The 19064-nt window shown below is 39.7% G+C and overlaps 1 protein-coding gene across 3 annotated transcripts in view; it reads right to left on the reverse strand.

Moving 5' to 3' along the window:
* Positions 1 to 19064, reverse strand: part of ARHGEF28 (Rho guanine nucleotide exchange factor 28) — a 109753-nt gene that overhangs the window by 64247 nt on the left and 26442 nt on the right. The window contains exon 1 of one of the 3 annotated variants that reach the window (XM_032676554.1): positions 17141 to 17203. The exons of 1 other annotated variant lie outside the window; for it this stretch is intronic. Coding sequence is in view for 1 of the 2 variants with exons in the window: in XM_032676552.1 (XP_032532443.1) it covers positions 13805 to 13835 (31 nt within the window). In the remaining variant the exon portion in view is untranslated. Of the gene's footprint in view, positions 1 to 13804; positions 13852 to 17140; positions 17204 to 19064 lie in introns of those variants that run through there. One more of the 3 variants, XM_032676552.1, reaches the window with a different exon arrangement.

Genomic DNA, 19064 nt, shown 5'->3' on the forward strand with positions numbered 1-19064 from the left:
AAAACTCCTTTATACAACTGTGAAAGACATCATGCTGTTCTTTGCCACAAAGAAGGGCTTTGCCTTACAGTCTTTGGCTAAAAATATTGTGCTTCCCCATTCTCGCACCTCGTAGGATCATCCAACTCACTTTTCACCTTCCACTCTTCCTTTCCAAAGTCAGGGCATTTGCAAGCAGCTGCCACAGAGATCTGTCTGCTTACGAGATAAAAGGTGCTTTCTAGCTGAAAATTATTAACCTCACTTGCCACTGAAAAAATGTTTTCAATTATATATACCAAGGTACAGATGTGAAGATAACAAATAAATGGGGGATTTGTGTGTACTAAGGCTAATGCTTTTGATAAATAATGTAATGCCTTAAATTCTTTCACCCAATGCTTGCCAAAACACATCCATAAAATCTAAATGTTTTTCAGAGATAGCCCAGTCTATTGTTTATTGTCTGACCATTCCTGTGGCTTGTGGCAAGACGGAAGGAAGCAGAGCCATGTCACCAGCATCTGCAGTCTCTATGGAAAAGCACTGTTGCCTCCCCAGCACGCTCACCGGACAGCGCCATGCTACCAAGCAAGTGAGCTCCTCCTCCCCACACTGTTAAATCATGGGCTAGCAGCTCTATCTCTCAGGCAGATCAGAAGGAGACAACCCTGCTGGGCCTAGTGCACCCCCCCAGATTGAGAAGGGACAGAAAAGGGGTTACCAACCCCAGAAATGGGACTGGGGAAGGTTATTGTTGGTCACAGTTAGGATGAGAGCTGCCTGAGCAACAGCTCTGCCAAAAACACCCTGTTCAGTTTGCTCTAGGCAGGGTCTCCCCTGATATTAGAGATGAAATTGATTTGCCCCAGCTTGATTCTGCCCCACGCCCAGCAAGGCCTGCAATCCTTTTCCAAGGCACTGAGAAGGCTCTGACAAGGTAAGATGGCGTAGAAAGGGTTAGGTGACCTTCACCATCAGCCTCTGTGGTCCACAGGTACATGTGGTTTTCCTACCTTCTTCACTCCACTGTTCTTACTAATTAGAGCATTTATTCCCACAGAGAGGATGAGCCAAACTATCTGCATTACTCCACATCAGAGTTAACAATCATGTTGAAATCTCAGCGAATGTGAACTAAAGGCAATTGAAAGCAAAACACTACCAACCAGATCCTACACACCAAGCGTCCTCCAACTCTAATACTCTTTCCATCTGCCCCCAAAAATGATGACATGGCTGTGCAGACTAGAGCTGGCAACAGCCTCATAGGTCCTGTAGGATGGCTTGTCACATACAGCTTTTACCACCTTGCTTTTTTACTGCTTTTACCACCTCACTTCTCTGCCAAAGACCTAGGTATTTCTTACGAAAGTTTATACAGGAATAGTCAGAAAAACTTTGCCACATTGCTATTCTCTCCCCCTTCCTTTCCCAAATCATTGACAAAGTGATCACTGAAAAACACAGAACCAAGCCCAGATCCTTAAGATCTTGGTAGATGACATCCTCCACTTGTTTTTACGATGTTCCTTATTGCTAAATTTCTTATGGGTGATTCATATATTTAGTTTAAGGAAGTGGCCCATTATTTTCCTATAAGAAAGAAGCCTCCCACAAGTAACGTGACAGTGTGGGATTTAAACTGTTCAGCAGTAGATCCCAAAAGATCCAGGCAAGCAGTCACTTGCCCATCATCACTACCCGACATTATGGCAGTATTTGGTGGATCCCATCTCCCTCAGTAACAACCTGTGGCACGCTACCCATCCTACATCGCCTGGAGGGGAATAGCGCTGGGAATGGCATGGAGCAGGGCAGGTGAAGGAGGAAGAGGGGGTTTCTTGTACTGCCTGCAAAGAGATTCACTGAATGGGTCAGGTTGGATAGGACCACAGTGGGTCACCTGGCCCAATTTCCCTGCTCAAGCAGGGTCACCCTAGAGAACATGGCACAGGATTGCATCCAGATGGTTCCTGGATATCTCCAGTGAGAGAGACGCCACAACCGCTCTCTGGGCAATCTGTTCAGTGCTCAGTCACCTGCACAGTAAATAAGTTCTTCTTCAGAAGGCAGAACTTCTTATGCATCAATTTCTGCCCATTGCCTCTTGTCCTATTGCTGGGCACCACTGAGAAGAGCCTCACTCCATCCTCTTGACACCCACCCTTCAGGTATTTATACACATTAATGAAGTATACACCTGCTTTCTACTATTTCAACCCTGATGAAGCCACAGGTTTGAATAAGGTGAAGGATCATTTGCATTCAGCATTGCATGATGTCTTCCTCTAACTACAAGTTTAAAGCAGCAAATTTTGCACACCCAGAAAAGCACACTCCTGGGTGAATTAGGTATCAAACCTAGCCACATTCTGACATGAAATTAAATGGCCCTGATCCCCAGCCCACAAACCTCCCATTCACCCATCCCCTCACACTCCATTTTTCACTCTTCCATTCAAATAGCTGATGACAAAACTCACCCACATTAGGGACACCTTTTTCCTTAACAAGTGTCTTCTATAGGTGTTGTGTAGACAGATAACAGAAATATTAATGAAAAATACAATGTAACAAACAGTACTACAAGTTTGGGTCAATTTTTCATTGACTTACTTGTGGAATTTCTTGGGACACTATCCTGGAAAGGAAGACAGAACAGCTGCTGCCTTCACAGACACTCTGCTGGGAGCAGCAGACCACCCTACAGTCTCTGAAAACGCTGTTCTACACAGAACAAGTTTACTGAAACACTCTACAGTCATGGCAGCCTACAGGGAAAGCATAGACAGTTTGTATGCACTGCTTTCTGGATTGCTTTAAGCTAGACTTCAGTTCAAGAGTTTTTCTGCTTCACTGCACTTACTTCCACATGGATATACCCTTTTATCAACCCCAGACAAGGCACATAGGATCACAGTATTACAGCATACCATTCAGACTGAGAGAAGACCATGCTATCTAAACTTATAATTACCTCCTTACTATTCCCCAGCAGGTATATTTCTAACTGTAATGTGAATTATTAAATGAATTGTTAAGACTGTTCTCTTAACGCTTTCTTCAAAATCAGGGCGACAACTACAGTTAGAACAGCTATAATGAGAATAATGCTTTCATGCTAAAAAGATCTTTGTGATATTCAGTGAATTATGCATTATCCTACTAAGAGCTACCAGCTATAGGTATCTCTTTTGAAAAGTAACTGTTAGTAAGTGGTGGTACTTAAATTTTGTTTCTTCAATAAACTAAAAAGCAACATATCTTTAAAAAATTAAGAGAAACAGCTTTGCAAAAACTATACTAGTGCTACAAGATCCTTGGAAAACACCTATCAGACTGGGATAAAGAAAGGATCAAAATCTTTACGAAAGTGAGGCAAAAACATGACCTCTGCCTAATTCTGCATAAATGTAACTCCAAAGACCCTGTGGGCATACACACTGCATTATCTCAGGCTTTGTCTCAAACTCTTCATGTTGTCCAGTTCACTGTCCTGCTGTCAGAATTTCACAGCGTTCTTCCAACTCGGACCTTTCTGATGTCTGGTTCGTGACTGATGGTAGATATTAACTTTTTTTTTCCTTTTTATACAACACCAAGCTCACTCTAGGGTAACAAGCAAGCTCACTTTAGGATAACAAGCTCATTAATACTACTTTCACCTGACAGCGGTCAGTATGCCCTGACCCTTGAAACAACCACTAAGTACTTCCAACAAAGTACATAAAGAAATAATTTGCCTAACTGCTCTCCTTGACCAGTATCTATTCACATCAAAAGACTAGCTGGGATATAACGCACAAATGTGGATGGAAAGCTCGTTGTTTTTTTCCAATACCCTGATGAAAAGCTCCCTTGAGTTTATTTGCAAAAGCCTGAGAACTAAGGGGCTAGTCTTCCTGATTTCGGCTCCATGGAGGCCTGTGCAAGCAGGAATTGGGAGGATACACATCTCCTCATGCAAAAGCAAACCCAAGTTTTACTTGGACCTCACTCTTACTGCAGCTGTGCCAATGACTTAGTTGTTGAATCTGCACTCACACTGGCAGCCTCTGATGCCAAAAAGTTCACCAAAGAACGATCTAATTAAATATTCAATTTTCTATGTTTCAGTGAAGACTTCAGGGGAAGGCTGCCTCTCAAGAAGGAGGAAAGCTGAGAAATGTTTCCTTGTGTGTACTTTCAAGACTACAACTTGTTTTTTTTCACAAGGTATTTCTGGATTATATTTCACATTTAAAGAATAACTTGACATTAGATATATTCCAGATTGTTTATTTATGTTAACATGAAATGAAACTGGGCACAAGACAGGCAAAAAAGCTTATGTAAACATTGGGGGGGGAATGGGAGCCTCTTTTTGAAGGATTATTTTGCTGAGCAAATTTGTTTGGGATTTCAGGCAGAGGAAGAGAACAAGTTCTGGGAAGGCAGACAGCATATGTTTGTAGCTTTTCCATTTTTCTTGCCGTCTTTCTCTTGAGATTAACTTGAATTATAATGTCTCAGAAAATCAAGAGTGGAGGAAACTCCAACAAACAAGAACAAGCTTGTTTTAGTGCCTAATGTTGCTTCTTCCAGATTTCTCCACAGCTTTTTAATTAAGCTCAGTTCAGGCTCACATCCCAGGAAGACTTTACTTCCCACATCTTCTGTAGCTCTTAACTATTTGGCAGTCTTCAAATAACTATTTAGTTGTTTATATACACTCTAAAAAAAAAAAAAAGAAAAGGATAATTTTTATCTATTGAAATAAACTACTGTTACATTTAAATGTTGTTTAAAGGTTGTTGCCAGCAGTACTCTGACAGATCAACCCCAAATTAAGTCTCCCTAGTGAGAGGAATCATGCAAAGGTTTTGCAAAAGTAGAAGCAGTAGCATAAAGATGTCAAAGCTGCAGCCCAAAAGGGCAGAGTACAATTGCCACAGTCATTAGCTGCAGCAGTAACCCTGCAGTTTTCTTCTGTTATTATTTTTCTCTGCAACTTTCATATCATCTACCCTTTGGTTAAAAATGAGTTTTTAAAAGGATCCTTTACCACAAACTGAGCTTCTTTGGCACAACCAGTCAGAGTATTTGCACATCTCCAGTCACCCAAGTACTGCAGTGCCTCTTTATTACCTTGCTCTCTATGCTCTTACTTCTTTCAAGCAAAAGACTGAGTTACAGAGGGAAGATAAATGACGTACCCAAAGTCCTGCTGTAAATTCGTTAAGGAGAGAAACTGAAGCAAAAGTATGCAGTTCCTGGACTAGAGATGCTATGCTGGATCACCCAGCCTCTCTCAAAGCATACATAAGGGAACAATAGGATTGAAAGCTGCCAGAAAAATACAAAAATGACCACGAAGAAAAAATCTGCATAGCCTGAATCACGGGATTCTTGCAACTGTCTCAGATAGGCAGCACTTAGCAGGTAATGTTCACTCTTATCTATCAGTAACCATTAAATTATTTCCTATAGTTTTAGTGTCAATATAACCACACTTAACTCAAAATACGTCCAGAAAAAAACCTCAAAAGCAAACAAACACCAACAAAAGAAGCAAAAGATATGACAACAGTAAGTACAAAAAAAAATAATAATTTTACAGACCTAACAAAAACTGCACAAAGGTAGGACTCGAGGCAGCAGGATTATGTTCTTTTTCTATCACAAAAAAATCAAACCAAACCAAACCAACCAAACAAACAAAACACAAAAAAACAACCAACCAAACAAACAAAAAAACCCCACCACTTTGAAGTCTTACCAACCATGCTGAGGAATATAATCAAAAAAGAGAACAAAACAGCAACATCAAAACCAGATTTTTCTGCAGAGTACAGTACAGCCCCACTGGTTTACAGAGAAGATCATTATGATCATTATGTTCTGTTCCTTAAACTGATCCGTGGTTAAACTAGGATTTCTGTGGAACCATGAAAATCAAAGGGCAGACTACTAAAAATGTTTTGTAGCTGCCTGGTCACACAGAGTGAACTGCCAAAAATTTGGCATGGGTAATTTTATCTCTCACAAACATGGTTTGCAGAAGTCTTTCACCACCGGCAGAGCAAACAGAATAGATTAAGACAGACACTACTAGGTCACTGGCACTGTAACTAGGAGATCAGGGAAAATATTTTGGAAAATTATCATCATCCTGCCTTCCTGAAGTTTAAGGGCGGGGGGAAAGTTGTATGTACTTGAAGGAAAAACAAGTTAGGGGGTTAGATTTCTCTTATCAGAAAAGAAAAACTTTTGCAGCTTTATAATGGGCTTGTGGGCATCCACTTTCTAAACCAGCCAGGTAAAACAGGAAGGAATTATAAATGTTTAAAAACACATACCCAGCTCACACTGTCACATGCCCAACAGTAACAGCATTCATTTGTCACCTCCTAGACTCTCTTTCAAAATGTACAGGGTTGCTGAGTCTGAGGATGACAATGTCTGGCAATAATACATATGGCAAAACATTGAAAGGAAAAGAAATCCTTTTTTGTGTGTGCTTTCCGCTTATTTCTTTTATTCATTCTCTCCAACTAGATATTGGGTTTCTCTCAATGTTTCTCTCAATGCTTCCCTTCAATGAAAAAGAAAAAGTGTTGGGATTTTTTTGGTTTTGTTTTGTTTTGTTTTTTCTCTCTTGTAAACATAAAACAGATCTCTAACTATTTTCAAAGGACACCAAGAGAGGGGAGCGAACACTGGCAAGTGTGATCAGAACTGAGATGTCTCCATACAGCCTCCTGTTTAGCAGCATGGTCTAGTAGCCTGTTGTGCCCCACTCCTATTGCTTCCATTCTTGAATACTGCAAAACCAAAACCTATCATCTTCTTGGCATCTTATTGGCCCATCACACTCACAGGGCTGGGATCCCAGGGGCTCTCCAAAGATCCTGGAGGATAAGAAACCTCCTGCACAAAAAAATTGAACTACAATTCTCGAAACTGAACTACAAGACTCATTACTAAATCTGATGCCTAAGGCAGCCAGGTCCCAACATAAAGATGAAGAAGACAAGGAGCAAGGAGAGTTGTGCCCTTTTAGCATCCTACTAAATGTTGCAAGCACCCTGTGCAAAGATAATCCCCAAACTTTGTTGAGTGTGGGGAAAGAGCCATAACAGTCAAGATGCTTGAAAGGGCAATCTGAGGAAGAGAGCAAGAACAGGAGAGTCCCTCCAGGAGCCACTGCTTCTTCAAAGGTCTCTGCCAACAAAAACCATTCCATGAAAACACTGATTCTTGGTACAGAATCTAAAAGCAAAAGCCACATGGAAAAAGAAGTGAGAAACAGAAGTGGGGGACTTTGCACCCATTCAAAGAGCATTCACATTGTCAGTCTTAGAAGTCCTCTTTAATTTACACATCCAACTACTACTGAGATTCCAGAGTTTGCTTGTTTCTATTCATTCTTTTTCATTCAACCCCTCTTAGCTGTTTTCTCTCTTCCTCTCCCCCACTGACAACTATTTCCTTTTCTTTCCTTATCCCCCACTGTGTGCTTTTCTGTCAAAAACATTGCCATTTAACAACGCTGCCAAACGAACAATTTTTTAGAAATAGTTCAAAACAATCCAGGGTAAGGGGACCATGATATTTAGCAATAAGGTTAAATGAGTCAGGTTAGAATATATGCTCGTTTTTACAGTCAAAAAAACCCAGTAAAACCAGCTCTGGACAACTTACAAATTTCTGGCTATCATCAAACTCTATATCCATCCTTCTTCATCCTCCCCACTTTCACCTTTTATTGCATGCCCAACAGCCCAGTCACCTCCCAGCCTGCACTTCAGCTCCATCAGATCTCGTACACAGTACTGACTGGAAGCCCTCCAGGCCCTGCTGAAGTCAATAGCAAAATCCCATTGGATGTCTATGTAATGAGTATTTTGACCAATTTGAGTACGCACCCAGTGGGCAAGGAGGGCCCAGGGTGCAGCCAGCAGCAAGTCCATGCTCCAACCTCCACACGAGACAGCCAAATTTTCAGTTACAGTGCCTTCTAGAACAAGTAGAACCAAATTTCACTGCAGCTTTTCCACAAATGACTTCTTAATTGTAATATAAAGTAATTAGAATTTAGGGTAGAGACAGAGAGTTTGTTCTTTTTCATACAGGAATTACAACAAGGAATTCTCCTTAGTTTAATACAAGATGATCCTGTGCTCAGGAGACATTTCATATACACAGGTGCATGACCAGATACATGTGTATTTACACATTTATGTATATATTTATAATTTTATTTATATATAACTAAGACACCTAAAAAAATATATTTAAATCAAGTTTTAAGCACCTAAATCTTGTCCACATCATAGGCAAATTCACCATTCTTTTTTTACCAAAAAATCTCCTCTAAGAATATACACTCTACCACTCCTAACATTATGAACTGTGGCCAAAGTCGCTTGCTTGTTCCTTGAAGAGGACTCGGGATCTGATGCAGCTGCCCACCATCAGAGAACAAGCATCAGAGAACAAGCTGGTCTGAAGCCAGAGGACCTGGCTCCTGTTCCAGCTGTCACAAGCAATGCTGTGCAAATAACGCCTTAGAAGGAAAAGGCATTTCAGGGGCAAGAAAAAAGAAGTATCAGCTATAATTTCAGGGTGGAGAACTTCCACTCTGTCAGCTTCTAAGCTACCATATGTTCTGTCCAGATGGTATAAATGGAGCAGAGACTGAAGCAAATATGGCTTTCAGATGAACAAACCAAAATCACCCCCAAGTGGCTCCCTTCTACACTGAGATACAGGCCAATCCTTTTGGTCTTGCTTGACAAAAGAGATTTGAACATATGGGCACTAACATCTCACATACATCACATTTCAGAGCAAGACAGGACTTCTTTCCTTGTGACACTTTGAGGATAGTGTCCTATCCTCAAGGCTAATTGTGAATATTGATATTTTTGCTACTAGCCCCAATTCCCTTATGTAGCTCTCATATTCCCTGGCTGGGACAGAGAGACAAGCAGTGAGACAACACGATTAAATGGCTGGAGTACAAGTATTTGGCATAATAACTAAAAAACCTGATTAATAGATGCTGATTTTACTGAGATAACTATCTGCCAGCTTCTTATCTTACAACTGTGTCTATGTCAGTTCATTTCCCTCTAACATATCCCACCCTTTCTGCACACACAGAGCAAATCTTCATTTTGCAGCACCAAAGTCTGTGTACAGGCTGTCTGAATGCCACCATTTGGGCTGCTCTTTCTGAGCTCAACACCGAACCACAGGCCAGTGATGTCAGTCTCCGCCTGGCACAGCAGCTCCCACTAGCAGAGCTTAGTTACTCATCATCTTTTTCTATCTCGTGCTTCTCATGAGCTGATGTTTGCACATTGCTCTTGGAGCTTTCTGCAAAACTTGGAAACACCTTTCCACCTGAGTTTCAGTTTCTAAATGTACCGTTTATATTGGCTATATGTACTGGCTATATTATCCTACCAGCCCCACAACTCACTGTTGTATCAAAACATTTCCACATGTTTCGTTTCACTTTCAGTCACATACATGGCTTTATCAGATAGTATTTTCAAGACTGTTGTTGCTACAACAGCTAATATACTACTGAAAAATCCTGGTATCATGATACGGTCTGATACACCACCAATGTATGCTAGAGACAGTTTGAAAGATGCTCCCTCCACTGACATAGATATAATTGATTGATCCTTTACCAAGTTAGGCTGCAATGTCAATTACCTTAACCTCTTTTAAAGAAATTGCCTCATGTGTAATTGGCATCACAGTATGCCTTTTGGAAGTCAAAATTATTAATTCTTTCTTACCGATGCCCAATAAGACATGATCTTCGTTTTCTTTCAAAGGAACCACATAGTCTTGGAAAGGCTAGGAACAGAAAACTTGAGCTCTATCTTTGAAGACAAATAGTTGCATTTGTGCTTAGCTGTAAGCTGTCCTATAGGCTTTCAGAATTTAGTTCAAACACTGTCAAGCAGCAGTCATTTCATTGTAGCCATTTTCATAAATGCAACTAACATGGTATGTTACTTCCAGACTCTAAGATATGCACCACAAACTTCAATTTTCAGCCTGTTCTCTTACAAGTTTAATTGTACTCTGACCAGCCAATATACTGTGCTTTGGAAGAAACATCAACGTGTTTCTAAGATGCCTATTTCCAGTGCCTGAGCTGCTCACATCTGTCGCAGTTCAGTTCATGCTTTACAAAATCAGCTACAGCCTTTCTGCTAGATCAAAACAAGAGGCAGAACCAGAATCTTTTCCCCTAACAAGAGTGTTCAGCTGCAACACTCTGCTCCAATATACACTTTCAACATAGACACCAAAAATGAGTGCATACTGCAGAGAAACACGTGAATCTCAAACAAATGGATCCACATAGGTGGTAAGTAAAATTAAAAACAAGAAAAAACCCCAAACCAAAACAAACAAAAACCTTACAGTCGTCACCACATTTATAAAAATGACCTAACAAAAGTGTCACTCAGCAATATTTCACTAAATTCAAACATTATTAAAAAAAAAGAAAAAGCAGCAGTCACTTGGTATTGAGAAATCTTCACCAAATTTTCCAGATTTGATCAGATTTTGTTTCTCTCAATTACTGAATTACTATTTTAGTGTCATACCCAGGTAATAATCAAGCTGCTGCTTTAACAGGTGATTAAAAAATACCAAGACCAAGATCTTCTGGTTTTGTAAGCAGATACCTATAAACAAAAAGCAGAATATAATACTAGAGATCAAATATGACTAACTGTAATGGGACTTCTCACATATATTCTCTCCCAAAACTCTTTAGATACCTCCAAGAAGCCAACAATGGGACCTTACGTATTTTTTACATCAAGCATTTTTCCCACTTCAGTCCAGTTAAGGACTCACAGTTACCCACAAGGTCTCTCTCAGAGACTAACTGCTCAGATGTAATAAACCATCCTGTCTCAAGGATGAAGCACTGCAATTTGTCAGCCAACTGCTGATTAACCCCCACACACTAAGAAAACCAACAGTTCCAGTGCTGTGCCTCACACCAACACTGCTGAGCAGATGAGCTCTGCTTTTCTTCTGCAGGGGTTTCATGCAGTTTTTCTGAAATTAGACCTCGTATTTTTAACCCCAAAGAGTAAAAAAATAAAAAATAACTTCACTTCTGTCACTTGTTTTCTTCCTCCTCACCCCCCTTTTTTTTTTGGTTTCTTCGAAGGGTTGTGGGGAAGGACACAGTATATACCAAAAAAATCTCCCATCCTTTCCAAGTTTTGCTCAAATGCACTCTGAAGGACTACTGTGAAACAGCAAAGAGGAGTAATCTGGCTACCTGGTTACAGGAATGCAAATGAACAAAAGCATCACTCAAGCTTTCAGGAACACATTATCTAGTAAATCTATTTTAAATAATGAAATTTATTCAGAAAACAGAAAAATAAAAGCACCAACTACAGAATTACCACCTTATTTCACTTTTTATGCTGCATCCTCAGTGGACAATATTTCACTCCATGTATTTGAATTTAATTAAGTTGCTATGGGAGATTCACCGTTAAGCCAGCAGCACCACCTTACACTGACCCACTGCTTTCATGATTGCATTTCACAAGAAGCAAAATACTGCTATAGCAACCTCCTCTCAATAACAGCTCAGGGCTTCTGATAGCATTGTGTTCTAAAGGTCTGCTGATCTTGACTTTGAGTGGTTACTACTTTTAGGAATGGCAGCAGTTTTGAAATCTGAGGGGGATACTTTCATGATATGAATATGCCAAAATAAAGTCCTGAGCTTAGCAGTCACTTTATAAAGGAGAATGTAACTGAGAACATAGCAAAATTGCAGTCATTTCATAAAATTTCTGCTTCTAGAAGCAACAATTTTAACTCAGTCTCAAACAAAGAGTTTTTTGATCTCCTGAATGCTGGCCAGTGGAGAGTGTAAAACAAGCTACTAGTTACCAGTAATCACCATTCACGGGTTTTTTTCAGTTTGTTTGATTTGGTGGTAGCTAGAGAGAAGTCTTGTTTACAGAAATATGGTAACCTATGGCAATATTAAAATGCAAGAAGATGAAAAACTTCATTGCCTAACAGTGTACAAACAGTAGTTACAGACTTCTTATGTCTACAAGTAAATAACAAAGTGTAAAACATGCAAGTATGCTTACTATCATTTGTTTGTATAGGTCCTCAATACTAACAAAACGTGGCATGCTTTTCCTGCTGTTGAATTGAAATGTATTTTCTTTTTAAAACTAGGCACAAAATAAGTCTGATGCATGTAGGTACAAAAGTGTATAGCTTCCACAGAAAACACATAGGTGGGTGTGCCTATGCCACTATCTATGCCAAATATCTTTGCTGCTCATCCTCTAGGAGAAATGTATTTGGCAAAGAGGATGAGCAGCTTTATAACCAGAATCCAAAATGAGAGTAGACACCCTGAACTGTCAATTCTCTTTCTGGGTAATGAATATTCACTGATGTTTGCACTCTGCTTGTGTCAAGTCAGACTGAATTAAAACTGCTTTTTTGAAAAATATTGAAGTAATCATCACCTAGGAGTCACACTGGCCAAGCTACTACCACATATAGTGTTACCAATGCAAGCCATTCACTTTCTATGCCCAAGATGCAGCATAAAGATCACGCTGGTCAGAGCACAGCTCTCAGATGAACACCCAGAATTAATGCGTTTACACACTGTGTCACCAAAGTCATTCACAAACCTCATATGATAAATAGTCACTTACACTTACAATAACAGATGTAATTGCTAACAATTGCTTAACATTTCTTTGCAAACTTAACTTCTAATGGCCAAACACTTGTTGCCTGAACACTGCCAGAGAAGCTGGGTATAAAACTCCTTTTCCAATACTAACAACAGCAGCATACATATTTAAATACACAATGACTATGTCCCTATTTTACCCATTCACTTGAAGTTACTAGCTAATGACACCTGGATCTACAGTCACTTTTCTTTTCCTCAGTCTGGTCCTGGTCCTGTCAGTAGTTTATGCAGGTGTTCACGTTTCTGCTGCAGTCAGTAAGTGAAGCAAGATCGAGACTCTCTCTCACAGAGCTCTCAGTTTTCAGCTTGTTGCTTCATCCAAATATACAGTGCCAGCTACACAAGCAAATGGACAACTGATGAAAACTTTTAATTCATTCCTAACTATCATATGTAAACCCCCAAGCCTCGCACGTCTGACACTGAAGAATGAACTTTTTTTTTTGATATTTTCTCCTCAGATCTAAGACATGCTTGCTCTGAAGTACACATGGAGATATTCTGGTAATGAGCGAGCTTTCTCACAAGTACAGTCCTGCAACCCTTAAAGGTAAACCACTCATCAAAATAGTGAATGCCTAATGGAAACAAATGAAAATTGTGCCACATTAAGAAGTCTGGGCTGGATCCCAAAACTACCCATACAAAACGTTACTCTGCTCCTATCTTTATTAACTTATTTGGCTTTACTGGAATTTGCAGGCTGGAGCATTCATTCAATTAAACACTGCCCTCTCCTGGAACTACCTCACATTTTTCTGGCTTTTTAAATGAAATCAGTTAAGGCTTCTCCAATCACTATAAATGCCATAATATTTTGTGAACAATTTCAGTCTGACATTGGAAAACCGATGCTCTGTAAGGAATATTACGACTTACACAACTCTCATAATGTATGACGTACATATTCCACTGTTCTTTACTTAAAGTTCTCTAACATCATGTGAAATGTGATCTTCCTGGGTAAATAAATGCCGTAGAAATCTGTGCCGACTTTCTAGAGCTTTTAAAGACTGCAACATTATGGAAAAAAACCTGTACCTTCTACAGAGCTTGTTGTACTGCAGGGCATTTTTGGACCTTCCACTGTCTCAACTTGGTTGGAATTAATACTCTATAAAAAAAAAATAAAAATTACAGTAACTGTATTTGATGCCCATGACATTTATCTGAAAACTCAAGAATAATATCAAAGACTACCAAATCAATATGTTATAAGCAATACTAAAATCACTGATAGAGATTCCACTGGGAATATTTTATTGGCTACCTTCTAGGGGAAACCGACAGCAATTCCTCAAGAGGGAAACCAATAAAATATTTCTAACCACAGAGAGAAGTTACCTCCTGCTTACAATACACAGAGGATATAAAGGATCAGATTTAACATTTGTACTTCACTGCTTAGAACCTCCTTCTCTATGAGAAAAGCAGCACTGCACATTTGCACAACAGCTCTGTTCAGAAGTCTACTTTATACTGAAAGCATCCGCAAGCAGTTTTGATGGATAGGCAATATAAAGACAATAAACCAGGTCTATACACTAGCTATATGGTAAACCCAGCCTGGAAGGCAGGAGCCACTCTCTTCCCATGTCTGTGGCCCCTGGCCAGTCTGCCCCCTCACTCATATGCACACTGCCTATATCACTCCTACTCAAAAGAAACTGGGGACTAGGATCCAGACTCTTATTTCAGCAATTACCCTCGGAGATTACAAGCAAAGGGGCAGGAAGAAATAATGTATCCTCTTGTGTGGTTTCATCTACAACTCCGCTTGCTCCTAGTGCCTCGCTTATGTATCTGCCACCTACCAAGAGAAGCAGAGTAAAGACGTGGTAATCTAAACAGAAAAGAAGCAGTCAGGGATGACCCTGGGCTGAATATTGCAGCCAAACTGATTTGAAAGCCATGAAGCTGTCAAGCTATCTATGATCCCCAGCTCAGTGGGGCTAGTTGCATTTTTCTTTGCTCATCTGTTGGTGTGCTAGGCAGTTTCCTATTCCCATGCCTACCAGGCAGAAGTCATCTCCTCCTTGCGAAACCACTAAATCTGTTCACCACCATGTCATAAAATTACTTAAATGATCATAAATTATCTTAATAATTTCGGATTGTTATCCTGGTTTGACCTTTCTGGTTTTTTCATTACTCTGACACCATTTCAAACGTGTCCATCAGTCCCCAGATCTCTCTTCCGGATCTCTCTTCCTCTGACCTCTCCCCTGCACTGGCTGTGCTGCCCAGCAGCTGAGACAGCCAAGGGGATCACCTTTACACCCTGTCTAGGTCTCCAGGGTTGGCAAAATGAACCACACAGCCCCACTGACGGGCACCACTACCACCATAGCAATCTCTGCCCCAAGGAGGTCACACAGAGTTCAAGCAATTTCACGTTTTTCCTCACCATCTTCAGAAATCTCTCTTCTGTATTGCCTAGCACAGCCACAAAACCTGTGAGTTTTCCCTTTCTGAACTGTTTAGTGGAGGCATGGCTCCCCTATAGGTGACTGTAGCTTACTGACAGTTTGCTTGTTTTAATTTTTCCATTACCATTTTAGACTTCTAAGGAATACTCAAGGAACTAAAAGAGCTCACAGAGCAGAAAATGAAGAATGCACTTGAGAAAAATTAGTATTTTATTGCAGGAATAAATGCTCCTCCCTAAGTCAGCCATTTCACACAAATCCACAGCTACATGCCACCATAAATGAGACGAGCTCCTTCTCTTAAGTTCATGACTCTCTGACTCAAGCATAAAATAGCAATGTGGTCATTTATGCAGTCTCAAGATACCAGTTATACAGCATTAGTCTGCTATAGATGAGATAAATACTCCAGTACAGCAATAAATTCTACCTCTATTTTAAAAAGATTATGTATTGTGAAATCTTTAATGCCCACCAAAAATCTCTAATTCCCTACCAGTGCTTTGGATATAATTAAAGTGCTCAAACCCCTTGTTTACAATAGAGATAAAATTAATTTTACCTTTCCTTTTGGACATAATACATAGTCTAAACATGACAGTTTGATCATCTCCTCACATATAATCCAGGATGATATCTGGTGTATAAGAAATTGACTAAATAAACATGTGATCTTCCAAATTATTTTGGTTTCTTTCTGCTTTGTTAAAAGTGGTGCAACACTGATGCTGAGTAGAAGGGGAGCAGGGTCCCCACAATAGAATCTAGACTGCAGCGACCAGAGGAATGAGCAAAAGGGGAACTCACAAATCCACGGCAGTAGGTTTTTTCCTGAAAATACCAAGTGCAGAACTTTTAGCCTTTAAGAGTCTTTGTCTTTGAGAATACCTAACATACCACACTTTTTTTTCCCATTTCACAGACTGAAGGAAAAATGAAGATTTTACGAGTGCAAGAAAAATCCAATTATAAAAATAACAATGCATTCTTGATTACAGCCTTGGTTTTCCTTTGGGGTTTACTATTGTCTCAATGGAAAAGCCACACACAGTTGTAGGGATCCTGCAAGCTGCACAGAACAACTTCTTTGTATTGGAACAAGTAAAATTCTTGACAATGTAGTTACACAAGATTATACATAAGGACTATACAACATACCACACATTAAGTTTCGATGTTATACACAATATACAAATCATTTTCTAAGTTAAAAAAAAATACAGAATGCAATAAAGATAACTCAAGAAAATCAGTGCACAAACAAGGAAACCTGAAGCAAAGCATGAAAAAGAAAAGCTGAATTTCAAGACCAGGAAAAAAGCCAACTTTTAGTATGTTTTTAGCTCACTAGGTTTTATATAGTTGTGCAATCTCAATTCTGTACTGCTATTAAAGAACTTGTACATGCAAGCATTCTCCTCCTTATTTTACTGAAATTGAGATGTCCTGAAGGAGATCAGAATATCAGACAGCTTACACTGAAATAAGACCAACCATATCATAACTAAACTCTATAGCAAAAGTCTATACTCTATTTCTGCTGTAAATAATAGACCAGGGCTGGCTCTTGATCAAGGTTCCCAGGCATTACAGTACCAAACAAAAAAATGGAACTAAATTAAATATTTCAAAGTATTAAAATGAATACAATGGTGATGCCATTGAAGACATAGAGATTTCAGGGAAAGATACTCACCATAGAGTCCACCATAATTAAAAAACAACTTGGGAGGCAAAGGAGGCTTTGACAAAGCTTCAACATCTCTTATGCTCCAGCTTCAGTCATACAATGTGTTACACTTACACAAAATAGAAGCCCACAACAGCAATCATGCAATTATGCTGGTGATTAGTGACACCGGCAGCTTAAACTAAAGGGCTACCTGAGAAAAAACAAATCCAGCCTGAAAAGTTTAGAGCTGGAAATTATGAAGAAAAGCTATAGTACCTGGTAAAGAGGAGGTCTATTCCAGAAGTATTTTCTGAAGAGCTTAATGTGCAACTCCAGCAAGTGCTGTGCAGTGTGGCTAAATGTCAGCATCAGAGCTCCCAGTGCATGAACAAACCGCACGCAGGCACCATCACAGATCTCTGCTCTTGAAATGTCAAGCAAGTGACTGCCCTGGAAGCTGGAATGAATCACTCTTTAAAGTGCTCTGTGTACAGGTAGAAGTAAAGCATGTCCTTAGTGAGCTTCCGGCTCACCTTCGGCACAACCCATCAGGACCCCAACACACCCACTGCAAAAACCAGAGGCAGAAAATCCGAAACATTCACTGAAAGCACAGCTGGACAAACAAATACCAATTACTCCTCTGAGCCTTAAGAACACACAGCTACTTCTAGCTAACAACTGGGAAAAAACAATATTAGCTCTAGATGGTTACTCACTAGTAAAAGAAGCCAGAAAGAGCAAGCTGTGACAATACCTATTTCTCCTGATTGTTATAAGTGAGCAATAGTACCTTTTCCTGTAAATGTTGCCATATATAGCCATAGGACACAACTAGCAGCTAGCAGATTTGTTATCCCACAACAGTGAAAAACAAAGTATCTCAAGGGAATACAGTATTGTTTGGACATTACAAATGAGACAGTCATAACAGAATGCACCATACTGAAGTATAGATAAGTCTCACGTAAACTGTAGGCTGCATGGAGCCAGAACCAAAAGAGCCACATACTAGAGTAAAAATGTATCCCAATTTTTGTGTATTTCTATTTGCAAAGAAAAGCCAGGAGTAAGAAGGGGTATCTGATGCTGAATATTTGGTATCCCAAGACACATACACACACACCCCCCATGCAGCTCCTCAGGACTGTACAGATGGAACTCCAGGCAGCTGAAAGGTGCCAGAAAGCACTTGTCCTGTAAGTCATTTATCAGTGTGGCAGCTCTCCGGCAAAACAGTCAGAAATGCAGCACTGTCTTTATTGCTGACTCTCCTTTATTTGTTCAAACTTGAGCTTTAGAGAGATCGCAGTCTGCCAAAGTTTCATGAAAGTCGGGTCCTATGATTCTGCTTATAACAAATAATTATATGTATATTTTTTAAGGAATGTCTTTTCTTGTTTGTAATGCATCAGGATTCAGCTGCAATAGTTGTGGGAGAGGTACCTGATGGTGCAGCTGGTCCTCTGTCATTTAACTGACTGTTAATTGACTTGCAAATGTACTGGAAGATGCAAATAACAAACTTCCTTTAATTGTAAATACAAGTTTACCACTTAAAATTATAATATTGGCAAAAAGCAGCAGAAACCAGCACAAAATAGGCAACTCTTTCAAGATAAACAACAGTATTACCCACATTCCTTAACTGATAGGACATTTTCAGAGGAAGCAGCAAACCATTTTACTCACTTTGCGAAGACCCCAACTAGTTTGGAGTGTCCATGTTGTAAAGCCAAATCTAATGGTGTTGCTCCCTCCTCACTAGATAATGCTAATGCCAATGACCCTCCAGGCTGGGCTTCCAGGAACAGCGAAAGCTTAACCAAGCCCAATTTGATCACAAGCTGGAGAAGAGTTTCTTTATGCTTAGACTCTGAAAAAACACAGCAAGCAAAACAAAATCATCAGTAACAAAAACCAGCATTTTATTTGCTAGGAGGCATTAAAAGACACTTGTTATCATCTGCAGAAGTATCACAGCTCAGGTTCAGACTTAAAAAATTACTTCAGCAGAAATACTTTTGATCTTTCATTGAAATCAACAGTTAGATAATTAATTGCATATGTGGAGCTAAAGGATATCCAAATACCATCTAATTTCATCAGTCAAAGAAAACAGTTTGAATTAGATAATCCATTATTTATTTATTTCTTTATATATAGTATAGTATTTGGCACCAATAAATACCCCAATATA

The sequence above is a fragment of the Chiroxiphia lanceolata genome, chromosome Z (assembly GCF_009829145.1).
Source record: "Chiroxiphia lanceolata isolate bChiLan1 chromosome Z, bChiLan1.pri, whole genome shotgun sequence".
NCBI classification, from domain to species: domain Eukaryota; kingdom Metazoa; phylum Chordata; class Aves; order Passeriformes; family Pipridae; genus Chiroxiphia; species Chiroxiphia lanceolata.